The 21766-nt window shown below is 48.4% G+C and overlaps 1 protein-coding gene and 1 long non-coding RNA gene across 13 annotated transcripts in view; one reads left to right on the top strand and one right to left on the bottom strand.

Annotated features, from left to right (window-relative positions):
• Positions 1-2861: 2861 nt before the first annotated feature.
• LOC146893348 (uncharacterized) lies at positions 2862-6108 on the bottom strand. 2 transcript variants are annotated; one of them, XR_015003894.2, is made up of 2 exons: positions 5920-6108; positions 2862-5587 (listed from the first exon to the last, which is right to left on the bottom strand). It is a non-coding gene; the product is annotated as an uncharacterized LOC146893348 (long non-coding RNA). The 2 variants fall into 2 exon arrangements; XR_015003895.2 differs by having other exon boundaries at positions 5693-6032.
• Positions 4792-21766, top strand: part of Tmem94 (transmembrane protein 94) — a 34915-nt gene continuing 17940 nt past the window's right edge. The window contains exons 1-4 of one of the 11 annotated variants that reach the window (XM_085696042.2): positions 4859-4931; positions 6758-6816; positions 15616-15728; positions 16762-16891. In XM_085696042.2, the coding sequence (XP_085552168.2) occupies positions 16868-16891 (24 nt within the window). In that variant the 5' untranslated portion in view covers positions 4859-4931; positions 6758-6816; positions 15616-15728; positions 16762-16867. Of the gene's footprint in view, positions 4932-6144; positions 6277-6757; positions 6817-15615; positions 15729-16228; positions 16251-16761; positions 16892-19469; positions 19702-21766 lie in introns of those variants that run through there. The other 10 variants (XM_085696043.2, XM_048451999.3, XM_048452000.3 and 7 more) reach the window with 10 other exon arrangements.

The raw sequence follows: 21766 nt of genomic DNA, 5'->3' as shown, positions 1-21766 counted from the left end.
TATGGGTGTCAGGGGCAAAGGATTGTTTCCCAGCCCTTTAAACTGGCAGGCAACCAGTTCAGGTTCACTGAAGTGATGTTCAGGAAGTTTAAATGGTGCCCAGAGGCGTATGTGGTCCAGAGGGGCCAAGGTAGGGTGTGGTGGTGCACACCTTTAATCTTAGCCCGTGGAAGGCAGAGATAAGTGGATCCCTGTGAGTTTGAGGCTAGCCCAGTCTACATAGTGAGTTCCAGGACTACTAGGGCTACATAGAGACCCTGTCTCAAAACAAAACAAAACAGAACAGTGTAGCATGAGGGCTGGCTTGTTGGGGTTTCCGTCCCGCCCGGTACCCCAACAGCCGGCAAATCCCAAAGAGAAATTACACACAGGACTCCATAAGGTTATAAACTGATTGGCCCATTTGGTCAGGCTACTTATTAGCTCTTATAACATATATTACCCCATTATCCTTATCTATTTTAGCCACATGGGCTCAGTACCTTTCTCAGTGTGACAGCTTACATGTTGCCTCTTCGGTGGTCTGTGCAGGAGTGGCAGAGGAACTTCCCTGCTTCCCAGAATTCTCCTGTTCTCATTGCTCCACCCCTACTTCCTGTCTGGCTTTCCTGCCTATACTGCCTGCCTGGCCAATCAGCATTTTATTAAAATATGATTGACAGAATACAGACAATTCTCCCACACCATTTCCCTCTTTTTTTTTTTAAAACAAAGAAAAATACCCATAGTCCATTTGTTGGGAATGTGGGCGTAGTATTTCAGGCTACTTCCTGCTGGTTGGGGGCGCTGATGATCTTATGGGGACCTAAAGAAAATTTAAAGTTATAATCAAGTCCTGACTGGAGTATCCTGTGAGTCTTGATCATCTCAGGCAGCAGTCTTGAATCTGTTCTGGATGTAGAACTCTGTCATCTGGGCCATCTCTTCCTACCAGAGATTGCTCAGGAGGTCTCCCTTGGCCAAAGATGATTTTTCTTAACTCTGAATAAATCCAAAGCCTCTCGTTTTCTGTGGAAACAAAAGCAAAATCTCTTCTCCAAAGTAACATACCTTTTGACTTCAATTTTGAAGCCAAGGTATTTTCAAAATACCTTTCTTGGATTGATTCCGCAGCATTTATAAGCAAATATCTTTTAGCAGCTGTTGTTCCTTCCTCAGCAATCAAACAATTCAAAGAGAGCATAATAGCATACAGTATCAAGATTCTCTGTGTATTTTCCATCTTTATGCAGCTTTATTTCAACCTCTATTTTATTTTTTCTTTTATCTTTTGGCTTTTTGAGACAGGTTCTCCGTATATATCTTTGTCCTGGAATAACACTGTAGACCAGGCTGTCCTTGAACTCACAGAGATCCTCTGTCTCTGCCTCCCCAGTGCTGGGATTAAAGGCATGTGCTACCACACCTTGAACTCAGAGATCCTTCTGTCTCTGCCTCCCAGGCATTGGGATTAAAGGTGTGTACTACCACACCTTGAGGTCACAGAGGTCAATCTACCTCTGCTTCCCAAGTGTTGGGATTAAAGGTGTGTACCACCACATCCAACTACTTTCTTTCTTTCTCTTTTACCCTAAGAACTTTAACCTTTAGCCTGCATATATTTTTAACACATAGTAAACCATTTAGAGGTTTTCTTTGTCTTTGAACCTCTCTTTACTGTATCTCTCTTTTTTATGACCACATGAGTTTAAAACCGTGGCTTTGACGGTTAGACCCAGTCCATTTTTTAGCTTTCCAGACTCATATTAGAGGTACCATTGGAGCCTTTTACTGCCACAACTCTATGGCGTTTCAAGGTCCCTGCCAGCAAACAAGCTGGAGCATTCTGCTCACAGACCACACTCAGTCGGACTGCCTGCCTGAAAGAGTCAGAGTTTGCCCTGGCAGGACGGCCCAGAAAGACGGCATTTTAAAACAGCGCAGCGTTTTTCCTGCTACGACTGAAAACCGAAAAGCATGCGTTCAGCTTTTCATCAATACCATTTAAGTGTTTCGCAGCAGGACCTCTTAATGAGCTACAAAGTTTTGCAGCTAAAGCTGAGTCAGGAAGCCTCTCTTAAATGAGAGCATTGCTTGCCTCTAGCAAGCAGAGCAGACCCGAGAAATTGCTGCCACCAAGAAAACATGCTTTACTCTATTCTTTCCCAAACTTTCTCAAGCTTTCTGTGGATTCAGTTATCCACGTCTGGGCGCCATATGTAGCATGAGGGCTGGCTTGTTGGGGTTTCCGTCCCGCCCGGTACCCCAACAGCCGGCAAATCCCAAAGAGAAATTACACACAGGACTCCATAAGGTTATAAACTGATTGGCCCATTTGGTCAGGCTACTTATTAGCTCTTATAACATATATTACCCCATTATCCTTATCTATTTTAGCCACATGGGCTCAGTACCTTTCTCAGTGTGACAGCTTACATGTTGCCTCTTCGGTGGTCTGTGCAGGAGTGGCAGAGGAACTTCCCTGCTTCCCAGAATTCTCCTGTTCTCATTGCTCCACCCCTACTTCCTGTCTGGCTTTCCTGCCTATACTGCCTGCCTGGCCAATCAGCATTTTATTAAAATATGATTGACAGAATACAGACAATTCTCCCACACCAGAACAGTATGAATTAGGACAGTGTATTGGCTAGTTTTATGTCAACTTGACACTAGCTAGAGTTATCAGAGAGAAAGGAGACTCAATTAAGAACATGTCTCCATAGGATCAGGCTGTAGACAATCCCGTAGGATATTTTTTCTTTCTTTCTTTCTTTCTTCCTTCCTTCCTTCCTTCCTTCCTTCCTTCCTTCCTTCCTTCCTTTCTTTCTTTCTTTCTTTCTTTCTTTCTTTCTTTCTTTCTTTCTTTCTTCTTCCCTCCCTCCCTTCCTTCCTTCCTCTCTTTTTGTTTGTGTTTTGTTTTGAGACAAGTTTTCTCTATATAACAGCTCCGTAGATTAGGCTGGCCTTGAACTCACAGAGATTTGCCTGCCTCTGCTTCCTGAAAGCTGGGATTAAAGGCGTGTACCACCACCACCCAGTGTAGGACATTTCTTTAACTAGTAATTGATCCAGGAGGACTCAGTCCGTTATAAATAGTGCCCCCCTAGGCTGGTGGTTCTGGGTTCTGTAAGAAAGCAGGTTGAGGCTGGGTTTTTCTGGCATGCCTTTAATCCTAGCCCTTGAAGCCAGGCGGTGGTGGCGCATGCCTTTAATCCCAGCACTTTAATCCCAGGGAGGCAGAGGCAGGCAGATCTCTGAGTTCCAGCAGGCTCCAAACTACAGAGAAACCCTGTCTTGAAAAAACAACAACAAAAAATCCCAGCCCTTGGGAGGCAGGGCCAGGTGGATTTCTGAGTTCAAGGCCAGCCTAGTATCCAGAGCTAGTTCCTGGGTAGCCAGGGCTACACAGAGAAACCCGGCTTCAAAACAAACAAACAAAAATAGAAAGCCGACTGAGCTTCTCCAAGGCTTCTGCATCAGCTCCTGCCTCTCGGTCCCTGAACGTTTGAGCTCTTGACTTCCTTTGATGAACTATAATGTTGGCAGCGTTAGCTGAATAAACTCTTTTCTCCCCAAGCGTCTTTGGCTATGGTGTTTTATAACAGCAATAGTAGCCCTAACTGAGAGAGGCAGAATGACTGTCCAACATTTCCCAAGGGCACCACGTTTTGTGGAATGAAGTGGAAAGACCTAAGACCCAAGCAATAACCAGTTCTTTTGAAGAAACAGGGACAGTGCTTGGGGATGAAATGTTAGGGCGTGACTTTCAGACAAGCACATGTTTGCGTACTGGCTGTCGTTAAAGGGAAAGAAACTCAACAGCTCAGAGAGCCACCCAGCAAAGTTCTCCAGCACGTTTGAGACTGTAGTGAGCCCATGTGACAATGAGCCCTGAAAATGCATACATATCTCCATCATGTTAGGAACATCTATGATTATGTGGCGAGACTTAGACTTCTCCATGGAATCTGTAGCGATAAATTGCAGATATTTGGGACAAGTGACAAGATTCTATGGGTGTTTTAGGGAACAGCTGAACTAGTTTAAACAGAGCTAAATCAGTAAAATGATTTCTTGTCTAACTGAGAAGAGGAATTTTAATTACATGATTAAATTAATTAATATAAGGAAGAGAGTCTTTCTTCCCAGGACCAGCTATGACCCCTTCTGATTTCATAAACAGATTTTTTTTTTTAAAGCAACTCTTCCAGACTTAGATCTCTGGGAAAACGAAAGTAAATACTGACACAGGCTTATTTTGTTTTCCCAAGACACGGTTCCCAGGCGATTTCTTTAATTATCTAGAAAAAAAAATTTTAACTTGTTTTTCCCTTTAGATTTCAAAAGAAGTGAGGGTGAAATAACAGTCTTGCTTTAGATTCCCCAGCTTTGGCTTGCATGCAGTAATAGTCTGGTGGGACTTTAAAAAAACAAGGAGGGAGAATTGAAAAAAATAGAGGTAAGGCGCTCTTGCAAGGGGCTTTTTAAAAAATAATAAAGGAAGGAAGGTATCGCCTGCCCATGGCTTTAAAACAATTTACTGGGAAAACTAATGGGGAAGAACTTGTGTGATCACTTCTAGGCAGATTCTCTACAGCTGAAAACGCCGAAGCATCGTGCCCAAGGTAGGACCCAGGCTCCGGGGTATCACTTCAGCGCAAGTTATCACATAATTCCGCCAGGCTCCCCGAGGGGCGGTTAAAGCTACAGCTTAGCACACCCAGCGACCAATAAAAAATCCAGAAACTGCCGCCATCTCGACTTTCAACCAATCAGCGTCCGGATGTTTAGCAGGTCGGCCCGCACCTCTGTTGTCGCGGGAAGGAGGCAAGTCGCCTCCGAGCTGCCCGTAACGGACATGGCTGCGGCCCCTGGAGGCGGGGACGTGAAGTGAGGAGGGGGCAGGGAGGGGAGAGGACGCGGGTGAGGAAGACCGGTCCGGGGGTCCCCCGGTAAGTACGAGAAGGCCAGCGGCCCGAAGTGGGGAGCAAGTGGGCGTGGGGCCCGACCTTCCGCGTCCCCTGAGTTCTTACCCGAGCCGAGGAGCGTCTAGGGTGTGCACCCAGCAAGCGGCATCAAAGGGGACATCCCCCTGTGGGGGAGTTGAGGGGCCCGCCTCCAACCCCTGGCCGACTCCTTCCCTCACGTCCTCAGGGTGTTTTTTTGTTTTCTTATTTTCCCTCTCTGTCCTGGTTTGCCCCTTGCCTGCGGTCCCCTCGTCGGAAATAAAGGTTGTGTCCAACAAAGAGTCCTTGGCCCAGGTTCGTCGTAGCCGGGCCCTGGGCCAGAGGGCTGCCCATTCTGATGCCACGAGTGTTTATTTGTAGGCCTCTGGGTGTCCCAGCCCAAAGGAAGACGGTTGTCACCCTCTGCGCGCGCTGGGCTCGCTGGGGCCCCGGAGCTGACAGTATCTTGTGCGCCTGGCCGGCCGGTGGAATTGCGAGGGTCTTTTAGTTCATCTGCAAGACTGCGATGTTGCAGTTGGGGTGGGCTTCCCCACTTTCAGAGCCATGCCAAGGTTCTTCAGAAGCAACCCTAGCACCCCAGTGTTTACAATTCTGTAGAGCAAGTTGCCTTGTGACACCCTCGTTTTCTCTCCCGTGAAACCCTAAAGGCAAAAGCAGAGCTGAGATTCAATATCTTAAAAGTCAAATAAGAGTGACTGAAGGGATAAAGAAGTTTGACAGTCACTTTCCGAATCAGGCCACCGTACCATGTGGGCTTAGCCTGGAGCAGGATGAAGCCATGCGGATAGAATCTCACCTGCTTCATTAGCCCTAACTTCTGTTAGGTTCCCTCTTGGCAGATTGATAGGCAGGGGCACCTAGATTCTGGGAAGCACTGCACTGACCAGCGAGGGGAAGTACAAACCATCCCTTTGATAGCCAGCCCCCAGCTAACTGGAGAGTTAACTGTCCTGGAATGCCCATCTCTGCTCACCCCTTTGGTATCCAGACCTCATAGATGATTAGACCACAAAAGGCTGACCAGACAGCGAGATGGAGAGAAAACAGAAAACACTTGACGTTTCTATTTTAAGTGGCTACAGAGTGCCAGCTCTCGGCTTTTGGAAGGGTTACCTCCTGGGGAAACAAATCAGAGCTAAAGGTCACACAGTCTTTGGTTCCTCCCTGCCCCTCTCCCCTAAACTGGACTCCAGAATCAGTTTCTGTATAGGGAGGGAGGTGCTGCCAAACGAATACTGCCTACATCCAAGGTGTTATTTAACTCGACCTGGGCTGTCAAGTGCAAGCTGGAAAACCCCACAGTGCCTCTAAGGCCATTCCTGTTTTTCAGGTAAAAGGCTCCCGATCCCCGTTGGCACCTCCGGTAAACGTGTGTCCGGTGTTTCTTGTCCTGTTGCTTTCGTGTCTGTGTGGCTTTCACCACATTGTCTTCCATGGCTGAAAAGTCAGATTTCTTTAAAATGGTTTTAAACCCAAGTTTCAAAAAAATAGCCTGGGTGAAATAAAGTTTAGGCCACGGTTGGAACCAGAATGTTTTCCTTCTGACAGAAAGACCCTGTGTGTGGTTTGGTGATCAGGGGTTTGGGTAATAATCAGCTTTGCCTGCGGCTGCTGAGACAGTAGTAAACAGTGTGGGTCACGTGATGTGACAAGGAGGGCACGGGCAAAATTTTAGCCCAACCTTGATGCTCCCTAAACCTGGCAAATCTCACTGATGGCTTTGAGTTTTAGCATAATCATGTGATCTCAGTTTTTATAATTTTAGGTTTCACTTGAAAACGCTTTTGATAGCAGTCTTTCTTCCTTTGTAGGGAGGTAAACAAAAAACTCCCAGGAAACATAGGAAAGATGTTACTGGAGAGAGACTCAGGTGAGCTCCCAGACCGTAACCCTGCCCTGAACTGACAGCAAACTCCAAAGAGAGCATTGCTTTGGTAATGTTAGGCAGAGCCAGGAATTTGTTGATTTTTTTTTAATGGTGATAATATATATATTGCACGAAATTTGGCATTTTAACAAGTTCTGTAGCACTCAGTAGTCTGTGTTATTGTGTAACCATCACCACCACCTATCTCTAGAATTTTCTCATTTTTCCTATCTGAAACTAACGTGAAAAGCCAACTCTCCATTCCTCAATGTTCCACCCCTGGTAACTTTCTTTATACTTTCTGTCTCTGCTGTCTCTATGGTTTTTGAACATTCTAGAAACTTCGTGTGAGAGAAATCATATATGGTGTTTGTCCTTTCTGACCACTCACTCCATTTAGCATAATGTTTTAAAGGTAACCCTCAGGTTGACTTTTTTCTTACGAAAATTTTCTTTTTCTTTTTTTTTTCCTTTTCTTTTTTCTTTCTTTCTTTCTTTTTTTTTTTTTTTTTTTTTTTTTGAGACAGGGTTTCTCTGTAGCTTTTCGAGCCTTCCTGGAACTAGCTCTTGTAGACCAGTAGTAGATCAGGCTGACCTCAAACTCACAGAGATTCACCTGCCTCTGCTTCCTGAGTGTTGGAATTAAAGGCGTGTACCACAACTGCCTGGCCTTTTACTAACATTTTCATTGTGTATATTCATTGTACCTACTCCTGTGTTATCTATGGTCACACTCAAGTGTCTATCTAGAGGGAACACAGTGTCCCCTGCTCGTCCCCTCCCATTTCTCACTCTCCCAGTTGTCTCCTCTGCTCTCCTAGATAGGTTTGCTTTTCCTTTCATGTCATTCGTGTGTGTGTGTGTGTATGTGCGCGCGCGCGCGTATGCGTGTGATTTTTGTATCCATGTAAAATTTAGGAGCCAAAAATGAGAGACAAAATACAAATAATATTTAAGACGGGCTTAATTCACTTAATATATTTTCTCCAGTTATATCCATTAACTGCAAATGATAAAACTTTGTTCTTGATGGCCGGAAAAAAACCCATGTGTAGATGGAGCACATTTTTCTTCTCTGTTTCTCTGCTGTTGGTCACTGAGGCTGGTTCCATGACTCAGCTGTTGTGAACAGCGCTGTGGTCAACATGGATGTGCAAGTGTCTGCCGTGTTGACTCGGAGACACAGGAGCCGTGTAGCTGTGTCATACACTAGATCTCTTTTGAGGTTTTGATTTGTTTGTTTTTGTTTTTTCAAGACAGGGGCTCAGTACATAGCCCTGGCTGTCCTGGAACTATGTAGACCAGGCTAACCAGGCTAATCTCTAACTCACAGAGATCCTCCTGCCTCTGCCTCCTGAGTGCTTGGGTAAAAGGGGTTGCCAACATGCCTTTTGAGATTTTTTGTTTGTTTGTTTTTTGAGACAGGGCTTCCCTTTATAGCCCTGGCTGTCCTGGAACTCTATCCTAAAACCAGGCTGGCCTCAAACTCAGGGATTCACCTGCCTCTGCCTCCTGAGTGCTGGGGTTAAAGGCATGCACCATCATGCCCAGCATTATTTTGAGTTTTCTGGCAGGCTTCTGTATTGAATTCCGTAGTGACTGAGGTGGTTTCCGTTCCCACCAGAAATAGATGTCTCTTGTCCATGTCTTTGCCAGCACTTGCTGTTACTTGTGTTTGTTTGTTTTAGTTTTTCAAGACGGGTTTCTCTGTAGCTTTGGGGCCTGTCCTGGAACTCGCTTTGTAGACCAGGCTGGCCTCGAACTCACAGAGATCCGCCTGTCTCTGCCTCCCGAGTGCTGGGGTTAAAGATGTGTGCCACTGCCCCTGGGCTGTTTGTTGCTTGTTAATTGCTGCCACTCTGACTCAGGGGAGATGGAATCTCAATAGTTTGGGTTTGCATTTCTCTGATGGCTGGTGGGGTTAGACGATTGTGTTTACCGGCTGTCTGCAGTTCACATTTTGAGAACCAGCTGTCCATTTTGAAAGTTCTTTTATTGACTGGGTTGTTTGATTTCCTGTTGGTTAGCTTTCCTAGTTCTTAGTATAGTCTAGATGTTAATGTTCTTCTGTCAATGGTATAGCTAGAAAAGGTTCGTCTGTCGGTTGTCTCCACTCTGTTGACAGTTGCCTTTGCCACACAAAGACTTTTGGCTGTCAAGAAGTCCCAAGTGTGATTGGTGGCATTCTTCTTTATTTTTCGGATTGGAATATTCAGTTGTTCTGACTGCCTTTGGTAAAGATTTTCCTTCCTCTACTGAATTCTCTTTGTACTTTTCTTAAAAATCAATTGTCCAAAAATGTCTGGATCTATTTCTGGCCTCTCAAATACCAAGCCAATACCACATCACTTTGAGTGCAGTGGTGTTATAATCCTTGACGTCACGTGACATCTTCTAACTTTTGTATGCTTTTACTCCCTCCTTGCTCCACTCTCCCTCCCTCCTCCTCTCCCCTCTCTTCTTTTTCTGCCTTTTTGAGTCTCATTATCACTTGATAGATCAGGCTGGCCTGGAATTCACTGTGTAGCCCAGGATGACTTCAGACTTGGGACAATTCTGTTTCAGCTTTCCAAGTGCTGTGCATACCATTGTATCAGTTAAGCAATTCTAATTGCATAGAAAAATATTTCTCATACCACTTTTGTTTGTTCTGGTTCTGTGTATGAGTGTGTGTGTGTGTGTGTGTGTGTGTGTGTGCTCGCGCGTGTGTTTGCGCGCACATTCACATGTTTGAGAAAAAGTCTTCATACTTAGTCCAGGCTGATGTTACAGGCATGAGACACCACAGCTGACTCTAATCTTTATTTTATAGGTGTTTCCCTTTGCCTGGAGGTCCTGGTCCCTACTGGGAGGCTTCTCACAGCATGACTATCTCCTGTTGCCATAGACAGTACCGTTCCTCTCTAGCTCTGTTTCATCCGGTGTGTGCTTTTTGATGTCGGATAAGCACCTTCTCTTCTTTTCGTTTCTCCTTCAGTTTCTCCTTCTGGTTATTGCTCTCCAGAAGCCTGTTGTATTCTCCTCCTCTTCCTTTTCTTCCCCCTTGTTGGCTATGGCATCCCTCTGCAGCCCAGGCTGGCCTGAACCTTGCTGTGTAGAACTAGGTCGTCGCACCCTTGGAGATCCTCTTGCCGCAGGCTCCTGAGTGCTGGGATTACAGACGTACATCGCTGTACCTAGCTTCTCAGTTTCCCTCTCTGTGTTCTGTATTGCGGGGACTGCTGAGACAAGTCAGCCGGTGAGGAGCCTTTCTGTTGAGCCCCGCCACCTGAGTTCAGTTCCCGGCCCCACGTGACGGAAGATAGAATCAACCCCTGCAAGCTGTCCCCTGACCTCCACATCTCTGTCATGCATTCGCGTCATAGCCAGAAATGATGGCACATGCCTGGAATCCCAGCACTTGGGAGGCAGAGGTAGGTGGATCTTTGTGAGTTTCAGGTCAGCTTGGTCTACAGAGTGAGTTCCAGGACGGCCAGTGCTATGTACCCTGTCTCAAAACAAAACAAAAAAAATGCATCTGTGTTGTGCAACTGAACAAAGTATTCCAGACACGCTCTGGTATAAGCAGAGATCAGATGTCTTTCTTGCTGGGAAGAAGGCCTACCTGTTAACTGTTAGCCCGAAACATAATGAACTTTGGGTGCTGTGCCCACATGCTCGCATATTGGAATTGTGTTTGACTAAGCCATTTAGTTTTTTGAGCCTGAGCTGAGGGCATATTATTCTTTTCAGTTAAACTGAGCTATTGTTGAGATCTCCTTGGGTCCTGTCTTTGATATTTCCCCCTGGGTTACGCTATCTAAGAATTTGATTACCATACCATCTGTTTCCTTATTCAAGCCATTGATAAAAATATTGACGAGGACGCAAAGGACGAAGCCTGATCGCTTGCTTCCATTTATCGTGGCGTTAGCACACCAGCTAGTTCCTCCTGGTCACAGGTACTTAACTAAATATGGGCCCATCGAATACTGTTTGGTGTGTTGAGCAAGGCCGTCGTGCAAGCCTACCTGGTGCAGATTGTATCAGAAGGGCCTAGAAGGACAGGCAGCTCCCAGCTCATCCTCAGCTTGGGCCTTGGACCTGTGCTTGTTTTTTTGGCCTCCATTCTGAGCTTGGCGGCAGGAGGGCCGTCCATCCCTTCTTTCCGTGGCTGTTGATGTAGTCTTTTTTAGCTACTTGTTGTGGCAAACCAAAATTATTATAATTTTCTCCTAACTCTCCTGCATGTCATGTCTTTCCCTTCTCCCCCTCCTTTTTTTTTTTTTTTTTTTTTTAAATATTAAATACTCGAGTCTCCTGAGGAACTGTCAGCAACTCCTCAAGGCCTCACTGCTCTGGCCTTTGGGGCCACGTTGGTCTGAGTCCTTTCCTGTGTGGGTGGGAGCATTTCACCTTCTTCACTTTATGATGTCTCCCAAGAAGGCTGTGCGCCTTTCTCCTTGGTTGCCCTCGTGAGACGGGTAGCTTCTGTGTGGGTTACCCCTTGCCCAGCCTTAGCCTCACCTCAGTTCTCCTGAGAGACTTTCCTGGTCCTGTGTCTGTCCGTCCGTGTCGTCCCCCCCCACCCCGCCCCGCACCCCCCCCCCTCCTGCAGGTGGCCCCTGCAGCGCCTGTTGGTTGGAAATTCCTGTTGAGTACTTCAGGGCCAACCTCAATCATAGCTGTTTTTAAAATTACATTTTTATTGTTTTATTATTTACTGACTTTCTGCGCGTATGTATCTGTGCAGGCTCATGAGAATCATGGTGGATGTGGAAGTCAGAGGAGTTGGCTGCCTGCACCCACGTAGGTCCTCAGGTGGTTAGCTTGGCAGCAGGTGTCTTTATCGACTGAGCCATCTCACCAGCCCTTAGCTATCTGTTTTTATAATAGCCCTCAAACTGATTATGTTCTACATTTCTCTGCGGCTTACCTAGAGTCCCAGCTGTTTGGGAGGCTGAGAACAGAGGGCTGTGAGTTTGAGGCTGATCCGTGTAACACAGTGATGCCGTTCTGTGAACAGTAGCATACGCTGACAGTCCCAGACCCTGAGAAACTGAGGCAAGGAAAGCAAATCTCTTTTCCTCAGGAAGAGACGTTATATCTTATACTTTGAAGGCCATCATTCCTTATCCTCTTTTGTTTTGTTTTGATTTATTTATTATTATTTATCTATTTACTATGTATGCCTGCAGGCCAGAAGAACACAAGATCTCATTACAGATGGTTGTGAGCCACCATGTGGCACTGGGAACTGAACTCAGGACCTCTGGAAGAGCAGCCAGGGCTCTTAACCACTGAGCCATCTCTCCAGTCCCTTACCGTCTTTTGTGAGGCATAAGGAGTGGAGTATGGTGGTCAGCTTTCTGTTGCTGGAATACAATCCCAAGATAATCACTGAAGAAGAGGGAAGGTTTGCTTTTGGCTCCTCGGTTCATGGATGGAATCATACCAGGAGCTGGTTTGTGCCTGGCTTGTGTCAGGCAGCAACCATCTGGAGATCTAGTTATATGGTTATATTATCGATTCTACCATACACCTCATCTCCCGGTGGTTCCACTGCATCGGGACTGAATTTGTTCACCCATTCTCTTGTGAATGGACACTTGAACTGTCGCTGGTTTGGGGCTATTTCGAATAAAACTAAGGGTAACTTTTCTTTCTGCACATGTATGTGTGTGTATGCATGTTTCTCATGTATGACAGCATGTGTGTATTCATATTCGTGTGTGTGTGTGTGTGTGTGTGTGTGTGTGTGTGTGAGAGAGAGAGAGAGAGCTGATGTGTCTCCCTCGTCTGCTTTTCACCTTGTATATTGGAGAGAGGTGGAACTTCTTGTGAAACTGAAAGTGTGGCTGTTTGGCTAGTCTAGCTAGTCAGCTTGCTCTGCCTTCCAAATGCTGGGGTTACAGGTGGGTTGCCGTGTCGTGGGCATCATGGAAAGTACTTTGTCTTCTGAGTCATTCCCCCAACCGTGTCTGCTTTATTGTTGTTGGGTTTTTTTTTTCTTTCATTTTTTGTTTGTTTGTTTTTTGAGACAGGATTTCTCTGTAGCTTTGGAGCCTGTCTTGGAACTAGCTCTTGTAGACCAGGCTGGCCTTGAACTCACAGAGATCCTTCTGCCTCTGCCTCTTGAGTGCTGGGATTAAGTCTTGTGTCATCACCACCCGGCTCTGGTTTTTGTTTTATAAAATATTTGGGACTAAAGAGATGGCTTCATGGTTAAGAGCACTTGTTGCTCTTCCAGAGAGTCTGTTTGGTTCCCAGCACCCACACGGTGGCTCCCAACTTCCCTAAATCCAGCCCTTTTCTGACCTCTGAGTGTGCACCAGGCATGCATATAATACACATCCATACATGCAGAAAAATCACCTATATACATGAAATCAGTCCGTCTAATTTAAATAGATTTATTCATGTGCTTAATGCGCCTGAATGTAGGCTTGTGTGCCATATGCTTGCAGGTGCCCTCAGAGGGCAGAAGTTTGTCCCTCGGGAACTGCAGTTACAGGGGCTTGTGAGCCACCATGTATGTGGGTGCTAGGTATCGAACCATGGTCCTCTGCAAGAGCAACAAGGGCTTTAAACCTCTGAGCCATCTCTCTGGCCTCTGCATTTCTCTTTTTGTGTGTGTGTGTGTGTTTGCGGTGGTCTGTGCCATTTCACGTGTGTGGAAGTCGGAGGACAGCTTGCAGGACTCCGTTCTCCCTTTTTCCACGTGGGTGCCAGGCGCTGCTCTCAGCTCATCAGGCTTGGCAGCAAGGGCCTTCCACCTACGGAGCCGTCTGGCTGGCATGAGAAATATAATTTATATTTGTATTTTAACCTTACAGCCTCGTGCTTGCAGACTTCGTACCATTTTCTGGAGACTATATTAGTTAGTCTGTAAACAGGCGGTCTTCGTTTAACTTTTTTTTTTTAATTAAAATCTAAATACAGCATTTTTCCCCTTCCCATTTCTCTTTCTAGCTCTTTCCATGCACCCCATCCCCTGTTCTCTCTCAAATTCATGCCTTCTTTTTTCTTGTGTGTGTGTGTGTGGGGCTGTTTGTTTTCTTTTGTTTGAGACAGGATGTCACTGTGTAGCCCTGGCTGTCCTAGGACTCACCATGTCCACCAGACTGGCCTCAAATTCATAGAGACCCACTTGACTCTGTCTCCCAAGTTCTGGATTTTCATTTAAAGGCATCAGCTACCATACCTGAGAAGGTCTCTATTTTTTTTTAATTGTTTTACACACACACACACACACACACACACACACACAGAGAAAGAACTATATATTCCTAAGCATTTAAGTACAACCTGCACAGTTCATATAATGTTACTTGTATGTATATAATTTTAGGGCTGTTTGGTATCGGGAAGCCAGTTTGGGGCTCTTCCCTGGGAAAGTCTATTTCTCCCACATGCAGTAATCCTTAGCTGCCTGTAGTTCTAGGGTTGGGGCCCCATGAGATTTCCCCCTTCCTTGTTGGCGTGTGTGTGGCAGACGTCCTTGTTCAGGTCTAGGCAGTCACGTTAGGGAGACTTCATGGGTGCAGCTTCCCTGACATTTCTAGGAGCTGAAATCTCGCGGCAAGCTTCCTGCTCTCTTGACTGTTACGGTCTTCCACGCCCTGTTCTGCTCTGATTCTGAGCCCTGGGTGCAGGAGCTGTGTTGCAGATATGTTAGGGACACTTGCTCTTCACATTTTGACCTGTTGTGGTTTTTCTGTAATGATTTCTGTCTGTTACAAGGAGACATTTCATTTCAGTCTCTATACCTTCTGTTTCCACTGGGCACACATGGAGATCAAGGGACTTCTACCATGTGGGTCCCAAGGCCCAGACTTAGGCCTTAGGTTTCCTGGAACTAGTTCTTGTAGACCAGGCTGGCCTCAAACTCACAGAGATCTGCCTATCTCTGCCTCCCGAGTGCTGGTATTAAAGGCGTGCACCACCTCCGCCTGACTCTTTTTTTAAGATTATTTATTTATTTATTTATTTATATGTATATACTGTTCTGCCTGCATGCCAGAAGAGGGAGCCAGATCTCATTACAGTTGGTTGTGAACCATCGTGTGGTTGCTGGGAATTGAACTCAGGACCTCTGGGAGAACAACCAGTGGCCTTAACCACTGAGCCATCTCTCCATCCCCGTGAATCCTTATTCTTGACCTGGATGAACTTGGTTGTCATTTCTTGTTGTTCATCATGGTATTGGCTACTGTTTCTTGAGCACCAGATGCTATGCCAGGCCCAGCACTTATTTTACATAATTCTCACGGCACTGCTGTGAGACAGGTGTTGCCACATCCATCCCAAGGACAAGGAGCAGAAGCTGAAAGGACAGATAATAATTTACCAAGATCCTTCAGTATCTGATACACGCTGGAGCTGAGATTTGAACCCACGGGTGTTCATTTAGCTGTGATGCTTCTGCTCTTTACAGTGAGATATAGGCAGAGCTGGCCCTTTAAGGATTCTGCTCCTGATTTCAGGTCAGATGTTAAGAACAGTCCTCTCCCAGAATCCCATGTATGGAATGATGGGAATACAGAGACTCTTAGAAAAATGTCATGTTCCTGGCTGCCCTCTGCACTGCTGTGGTTCCAGCTGGCCACAGTCATTTCCCTCTGGTTGTGTTGGCAGAAGACGTTAGTAGGAACAATCCCCTTCTGGACCCTGGTTCCCTTCCCTGTGTGGTGAAAACCTTATTCAGCCCCTGCTGAGATGGAGTGTCATGGGGACCTCAACCATAGCTGTAAACAAGGCTCAGGCTGCTTGGTCAGAGTGGCCTTGGGGAGGAGTGATTTGGCCTCTCCGGATCCATTTCAGTTGGCTGCCAAAGAGTGAATGTCACCACTTCGCAAGGCCACTGCCAGCGTCACTGTTTCTGACCCTGAGGGGATGTCTCAGCTTTGATTGAAGGCCCTGGCTGAAAGGAAGAGGTAGAGAGAAACTTGGCAGCCTGGCAGGTGACATCAGCAGCATGGGTGCCGCTCGGAGGAACTGGGTGGGATTTGGGAGTGGAGTTGGTGGCTTCAAACCCGAGTTTCCTGGCTGGCCCTCTGGACATAGATTTTTAATTGTTTCTCGACAGCTCTTTTATGGGTCAGCTCTCCGAGGCCTCTGATTCCTCATAATGAGGTTGGCCGTGGCCCTGGAGAACTGCCCCCATCAGCAGGTTAGAGCTTCTGCGAGAGGCGGCCTCTGGCACCAGGCCAGCTCACTCAGTGTCACTTTTTACTGAGAACATGCCCTGAGCTGAGATTGTGAAAGTTGTGTTGGCTGCCAGGACGGAAGGGTGAGGATCAGGGCTCAGGTGGGGCAGGTGGGACTAGTGTCAGGGTCACACTTCTCTGATTTAGAAGCAGGAGGGCTGCTGAGATCCAGTCCAGGCTATGATCCATGCTAAGTGTGTTGTTCTGATACAGCTGCATTTCAGCCCTTGGGCTGGTTTCGTCGTCCAGGTACCTAGCTGACTTTTGTCACACTGTTGTCAGATTGGCTTGCTCATCCTGGCTGACCTCTGCCCAAGGTGCCTGTCTAGCTCTTCTGTCACCCACACAAGAGGCTCAGAAGACCCGTGGGCATGCATGTGCTGGCAAGTGTGGCACACGTTCAGCACACAGAGAGCATCATGTGCCTGCTTCTGCCCGGTCTCTTCCCATCCTCCCTCCTGATGTCCCTGATTACTTGGCTTGTGGTAGACTCCAGATGACTTTACTGCTGTCTTTAACCCTAGTTGTGAGACGTGCTGATTAGCCGAGGCTCGTCCAGGGACCCCTCTGGAGCTGTCTGCTAGCCTCCCAGGAGTGGACCTCATCCAGGGCTGACTCCTGAGGGACGCCACCAGAGGGCCAGGCCAGCAGGGTGCTGCTGGTCTGGGGCTCAGTGGAGGTCATCCTGTTGCACAACAGTCTCCCAGTCCTGTGACCTTGTGACCTTATTTATGGGATTTCTTTCCTCTTTTTTCCCCAGATGCTGTGACTGTGACAGACTCACCGGGGTTTGTTCATGTTGGGGAGGAAGCTTCCTTCCAGGTGTGACTGTGTTCATCTGGGCATGTCTGAAGTACCCTGTGCCCATGGACCTGAAGGAGAAGCATCTGGTGGGCCCTGCTCCCTTGCTGCTGTGTGTCTGTCGTGGGGGGTATCTCTATTGGGCTCCCCTCCCCTGGGTTTTCTGGGAGATCTCCAGCTCAAGGTTTTATACTGAGTGTGAGCAAAGGGGGTGTCGTGAGGCTTGTGGGGGATATAACCATGACCCCTCCTCAGAGGTCACTATTGCCAGGGTGCGATGAATGCAGGTTAAGGGGAGCCCGGCTAACATGGCTGCATGACAGCAGGCTTTCTGATTGGATTTGATCCCAAGCCAGCTTTGCCCAGAGCTGTGTAATTTGGTTTGTTTGCACTGTGCTAGGGCTGTGCCCCAACCTGCCTGGCCATGTTGAGGACTGCTGGGCACTCTGTCTGTGGTTAGGGACAAGCACCTCATCAGATTCCAAACACAGCTGTGTGTTAATCAACAGGACTGAGCTGGGCCTGGTGGTGCCGGTCTGTAGTGTCACTTACTTTAGAGGCTGAGGCAGGAGAATTGCAAATGTGGGGCATGCCTGGACTACAGAGTGAGTTTGGCAGCTTGGTGAGGCCTCCTTAGAGGCCAATGTCCACCGAAAGTTATCGGGCCTGAGCAGTTCAGGCAGTGAAGACCGGCCCTGCCTTCGGGTGCGCTCGCTGTCTCTGGGTGGAAGTAGATTTAGAATATTCTCCTGTGGCAAAGACTGCCCCCGCTTTACCCACTAAGCAGTCTTGCCAGCCCAGAAAGGATCTCTTCAATAACATGCTGGGCTCCAAAGGTGAACTCTAATAATAATACTACCCAGGACTCTCAGAAGGCATCTTGGAGAAGGATTAAGGGGAGTTTGTGTGGTGTCAGTTGTTCCTCAGGTGGTCTATAGCCAGCACCTTAGTCCAGTATTGGTTTGCCTGTCCCTGGGTGTCTTTTAACACCTGGTCCCCTCTCTTTCGGACACACCAGTTCCTAGCCTGTCTGGAAGCACATGGTGGATGAACTGTGCCAGCTTGGGCCCTGTTTCTGAGCTAACAGGGCTGTTCTCCTGTCTGAGCATGGAGTGCAGGAGTGGGTGAAAATGGAAAGGACCGTATTGCTGTCTATACAGTGCCCTGTGCGCTCTGAGGTGTGCCGTGGAGCAGGGGAAGCTTTGCTGCCTGGTTCCGCCTTACCAGTGATAGTCCTCACAGAGACTGGTACAGAGGCTGACCCCGCCCATCCTCTTTCCTGCTCCCAGCAAAGACTTCCTGCCCTTAACCTCTGGACTGCCCAGCCCCTCCTTTCTGTCCCTATTCTACTGTTTGGCAGGGGCCCCACAGGGAGGTACACAGGCCAGCTTGGGGGAGGGGAGAGGCCGGCTTGTGCTGGGAGGTGCTCTCTTTCCTCTCAGCAGCTGGAGAGGGTGTAGTCTAGGAGACAGAGGGCCCTGGAGAAGCACGCTCAGCCTCCAGCCTGCTCTCCAGCCAAGGGACCCATTAGGTTGTCCTCACTCCCTGGGGTGTTGTGTCACCATGCTGAAGATGGCCTGTCCATTAGCAGAGGAATGTGCGGTCCCTCCCTGTGTCTTACCTCTCCGTCACCCAGAGTGCCTGTGCTGCTTTCTTTTGTGTCAAACTGGGAACCAGCGTCACTCAGGCCAGGCTTGAAGTGCAGCCTGGGAGCCTTTTTGCCTGTACCTGGGCTTGGTGGTGCATGCCTTTAGCCTGAGCACTCCGGAGACAAAGGCAGGCAGATCACTTGAGTTCGAGGCCAACCTGGTCTACATACACAGTGAATTATAGGACAGCCAGCGCTATACAGAGAGACTGTCTCAAACAAACAAATATACAAAAAGTTGAACCAAAAAGAGATCCAGGTGTACCCAGGCAGCCCTGGTCTCTACTGTACCTAAATCTAATGCTTCCCTTTGTGGGCCAGTGGCTTGTGGGATCTCTAGATCACCTGGAAGGAAGGTGTTAAAATCCTAAGAAGCCCTTTTAGATGGCCTTGCTCTCTCCCTCTGCTACTGGTCTCTTCCTCCAGACTCCTTGAAGTCTCTGCTGGAATCCCTGCTGGCCATCCCTCCTTGCTGCAGGATGTGCTGCTATTAATAAAACCCCGGTTCTCTGCCCTCCTTCCTGCAGCTCTCATGGTGGAGGTCTGCTGCTGCCCGGGCTCCGCTCTCTGAGAGGCAGGGAGCTCTGCTGGGTGATGAGCTCAGCCACAGTGTGATGCTTACTAGTGACCTAGGGGTGGTGGACAGGTAGTCTGGCAGGAGATTCAGTATCTGTTCCCCAGGGTACCCCAGGATGCCAGCATTTGCCCTGGGGACTCCAGGCCGTTGACAGCTTCTTTCATTTGTCCAAGTGTCCCTCCGTCCGTCTGACTGTCCTTTAGCTGTGTCTCGCCTCTGTGCTCACCCTGTGTTGGTCTCTTGGACATCAGGCAGACCGTGGACCAACTTTGGCTTCTCAGCCCTCCTTTCTTCACCCTCCTTCTTCCCGCTCTTCTCCCTCCCTCCCTCTCCGCCTCCCTCCCTCTCTGGGCTGCTGTTACTGCCTGCTGCCTCCTCCTCCCTCCCTGAATCTGCAGCGTGACTGGAAATAGGCTGAATTAATCAGCAGATTGAAGCTCTGCTCCACTGCGCCCAATTCTCTGCAGCACCGGCCTCTCACTCACACACGGTCCAGCCCTTTCCCCTCTTCTCGCTCACACGGTCTCTCGCTCTCTTGTTCTGTTCTGCATCTCCCTCTTTCCTCGAGGGTGGTGTTGGGAGTGACCGTACCTGGCTGCTTGTCCCTCAGGCTCTGCCCCATGCTCTTCAAGCAGGCAGAGCTATGGATGCCCCACCAGGGCAAGCACAGCACGGTGAGTATGCCAGCTTGGCTTCCACAGTTCTTACTGCTTCCTGCCGTGCTTACCAGGGCGTCTTTGGGTTATGGTTGCCAGAGGAGTCCTGAAGGTGCTGCAGGGCAGGATGAGCCTGGGGTAACCAGTGTTTTGGAAGGAGATTGGGACTGAGAACTGAAAAGCTAGCATGTCTTGGAATGGCCAGCCAGGTTTTCAAATTATCCAGAGCAGCCTTGGGGATTGAGTTTCCCAGAGGGGAAAAGGATGCTGGTACCCAAAGCTCCATGTACAAGTGACAAAAGCCCAGGGCCTGGCTGCCATTTCTTCTCTATAATGAGGGGACTTTTTTTCCTTCTGGATCACTCAGGTAACCGAGTCAGGGGTCAGGGCTGGGATAGTTTCTGAGTTTTGGTGGCTGCTGAAGATGCAGAAGCAGGTGGGTGGAAATGCTGGGGTCTGTGTGAGTCTATGAGGAAGGAAGAGGAGTAAGCGGTGCTGCTCTGCCTCTGCCTGGCCAGGCTGCCGATGAGCCCAGATGTGCTGGCTGCCGATGAGCCCAGATGTGCCAGCCAAACTCAGAGGGATTCCTCTCCATCTGTGCTGACTACAGCAGCTCTGATGGGATGACTGGCGAAGGGACCCAGCTGATTATAACTGGTGGCCGTCTGTTGTCAAGGCAACCAGTCAAAGTTTATTTTGTAACCTGCCTTCCTGAATATATAGCCATAATTTTGCTGCTTCTGAAGCAGGTGGAGCAGGAAGAAAAGTGGAGCGAGCCTCAGAAGTGCTCCACAGGGATATGGGCTAGGTGCTGGGGGCTGGGTGCTGGGGCTCCAGCTATTGGATGCTGAGTTATACACCTTGGCAGTGGGGTCCCGCTTAGTATTAGTTTACTGCTATCAGTCATTTTGTCCTCAAATGTTCAGTCCTGCTGGTGCTCCTCCTCAGTGGTGGAACAGAGAGAGCCAGCCCAGCTGGTGATGACATCCAGCCTCCCAAGTCAAGAGTTCTTTTTTTGCTCAGCATGGTGGGCAAATCTCAGTGCTTAGGAGGCAGAGGCAGACGCAGAGGCAGGCAGATCTCTGACTTTGAGGTCAGCCTGGTGAATGTAGTGGGTTCCAGGTCAGCTAGAATTACATAGTGAGACCCTGTGTCAAAATAACAGCAAAACAAAAACCAACCAAATGACAACAGTTGCCTTTCTGAGTCAAGTTGTTTCCTCTTTGCGCTGGCTAAGTGTGAGCGCTGACAATAGTGGGAAGGGCTGGCTCTGCCTGAATGACTTCAGTGTCCTTCTGTTCTGGTCCCTCCTGGGTAGAAACCTCCCTCCTGGCCCCACAAATGTGTCTAGAGGTGCCAGCGCCAGGGAAGGGGTGAGTTTTTAGCATCAGAGAAACAGGAGCAATCTCTCGTTAGCCTTGGGAACTTAATTAAGGCAAATCAAAATGTTCCTCACCCTTTTTGACCTCAGTAGGTAAAGAGAAGCAGACCTTAGCCTGTGCTGACTTAGTTTATTTATTGTTCAGATAATAGGAACTTGCTGCCTCTCTCCAAGACGCCCAGGAACACGGAGTGCCCCGTGTCACTCTGCCTGTTCCCTACTAACTGGTCCTGTTCCTCCTTCAGAAAGTACGATGGTTTTCCACTGAGCACCTTCCCTCTGGACCTTCTGCCACCTGGGGAGAAGCTCAGACAATGAGGGTAGCAGTGGTCTGACCCTGAGCACAGAAGGGTGAGCCGAACAGGCTTAGCACTTGGATCGGCATGGTTGAACCCGGCAGAGAGTAGGCTGGCTCAGAAGGCCCAGTGCTCTCCACAGGGCCAGCCTGTGTGGGCAGGCACTTCCTTTGGGCAGCATGTAATTACAGAATAGCTTATTTTCCCTCTGCTGCACTGTCTTTAATCCCCTGTCTGGAGTTGGTGCCCCCGGCCAGACACAACACGCGGGGGCAGATGGGCAGATGCATGCAGGCAGCTCTGCAGGTGTCCTGTCCACGGAGCATCTGTCACCTTCTGACCATGCCTCTCTCACCCGGAGAAGAGCAGAGTTCCTGGGACAGGGAAAGCAAGTGATCCCGAGGCG

This window comes from Myodes glareolus, chromosome 9, assembly GCF_982192425.1.
Source record: "Myodes glareolus chromosome 9, mMyoGla1.1, whole genome shotgun sequence".
In the NCBI taxonomy this organism is placed as follows: Eukaryota; Metazoa; Chordata; class Mammalia; order Rodentia; family Cricetidae; genus Myodes; species Myodes glareolus.
The sequence above is the reverse complement of the archived record's forward strand: the minus strand, read 5'-3'. Positions and strand labels throughout refer to the sequence as shown.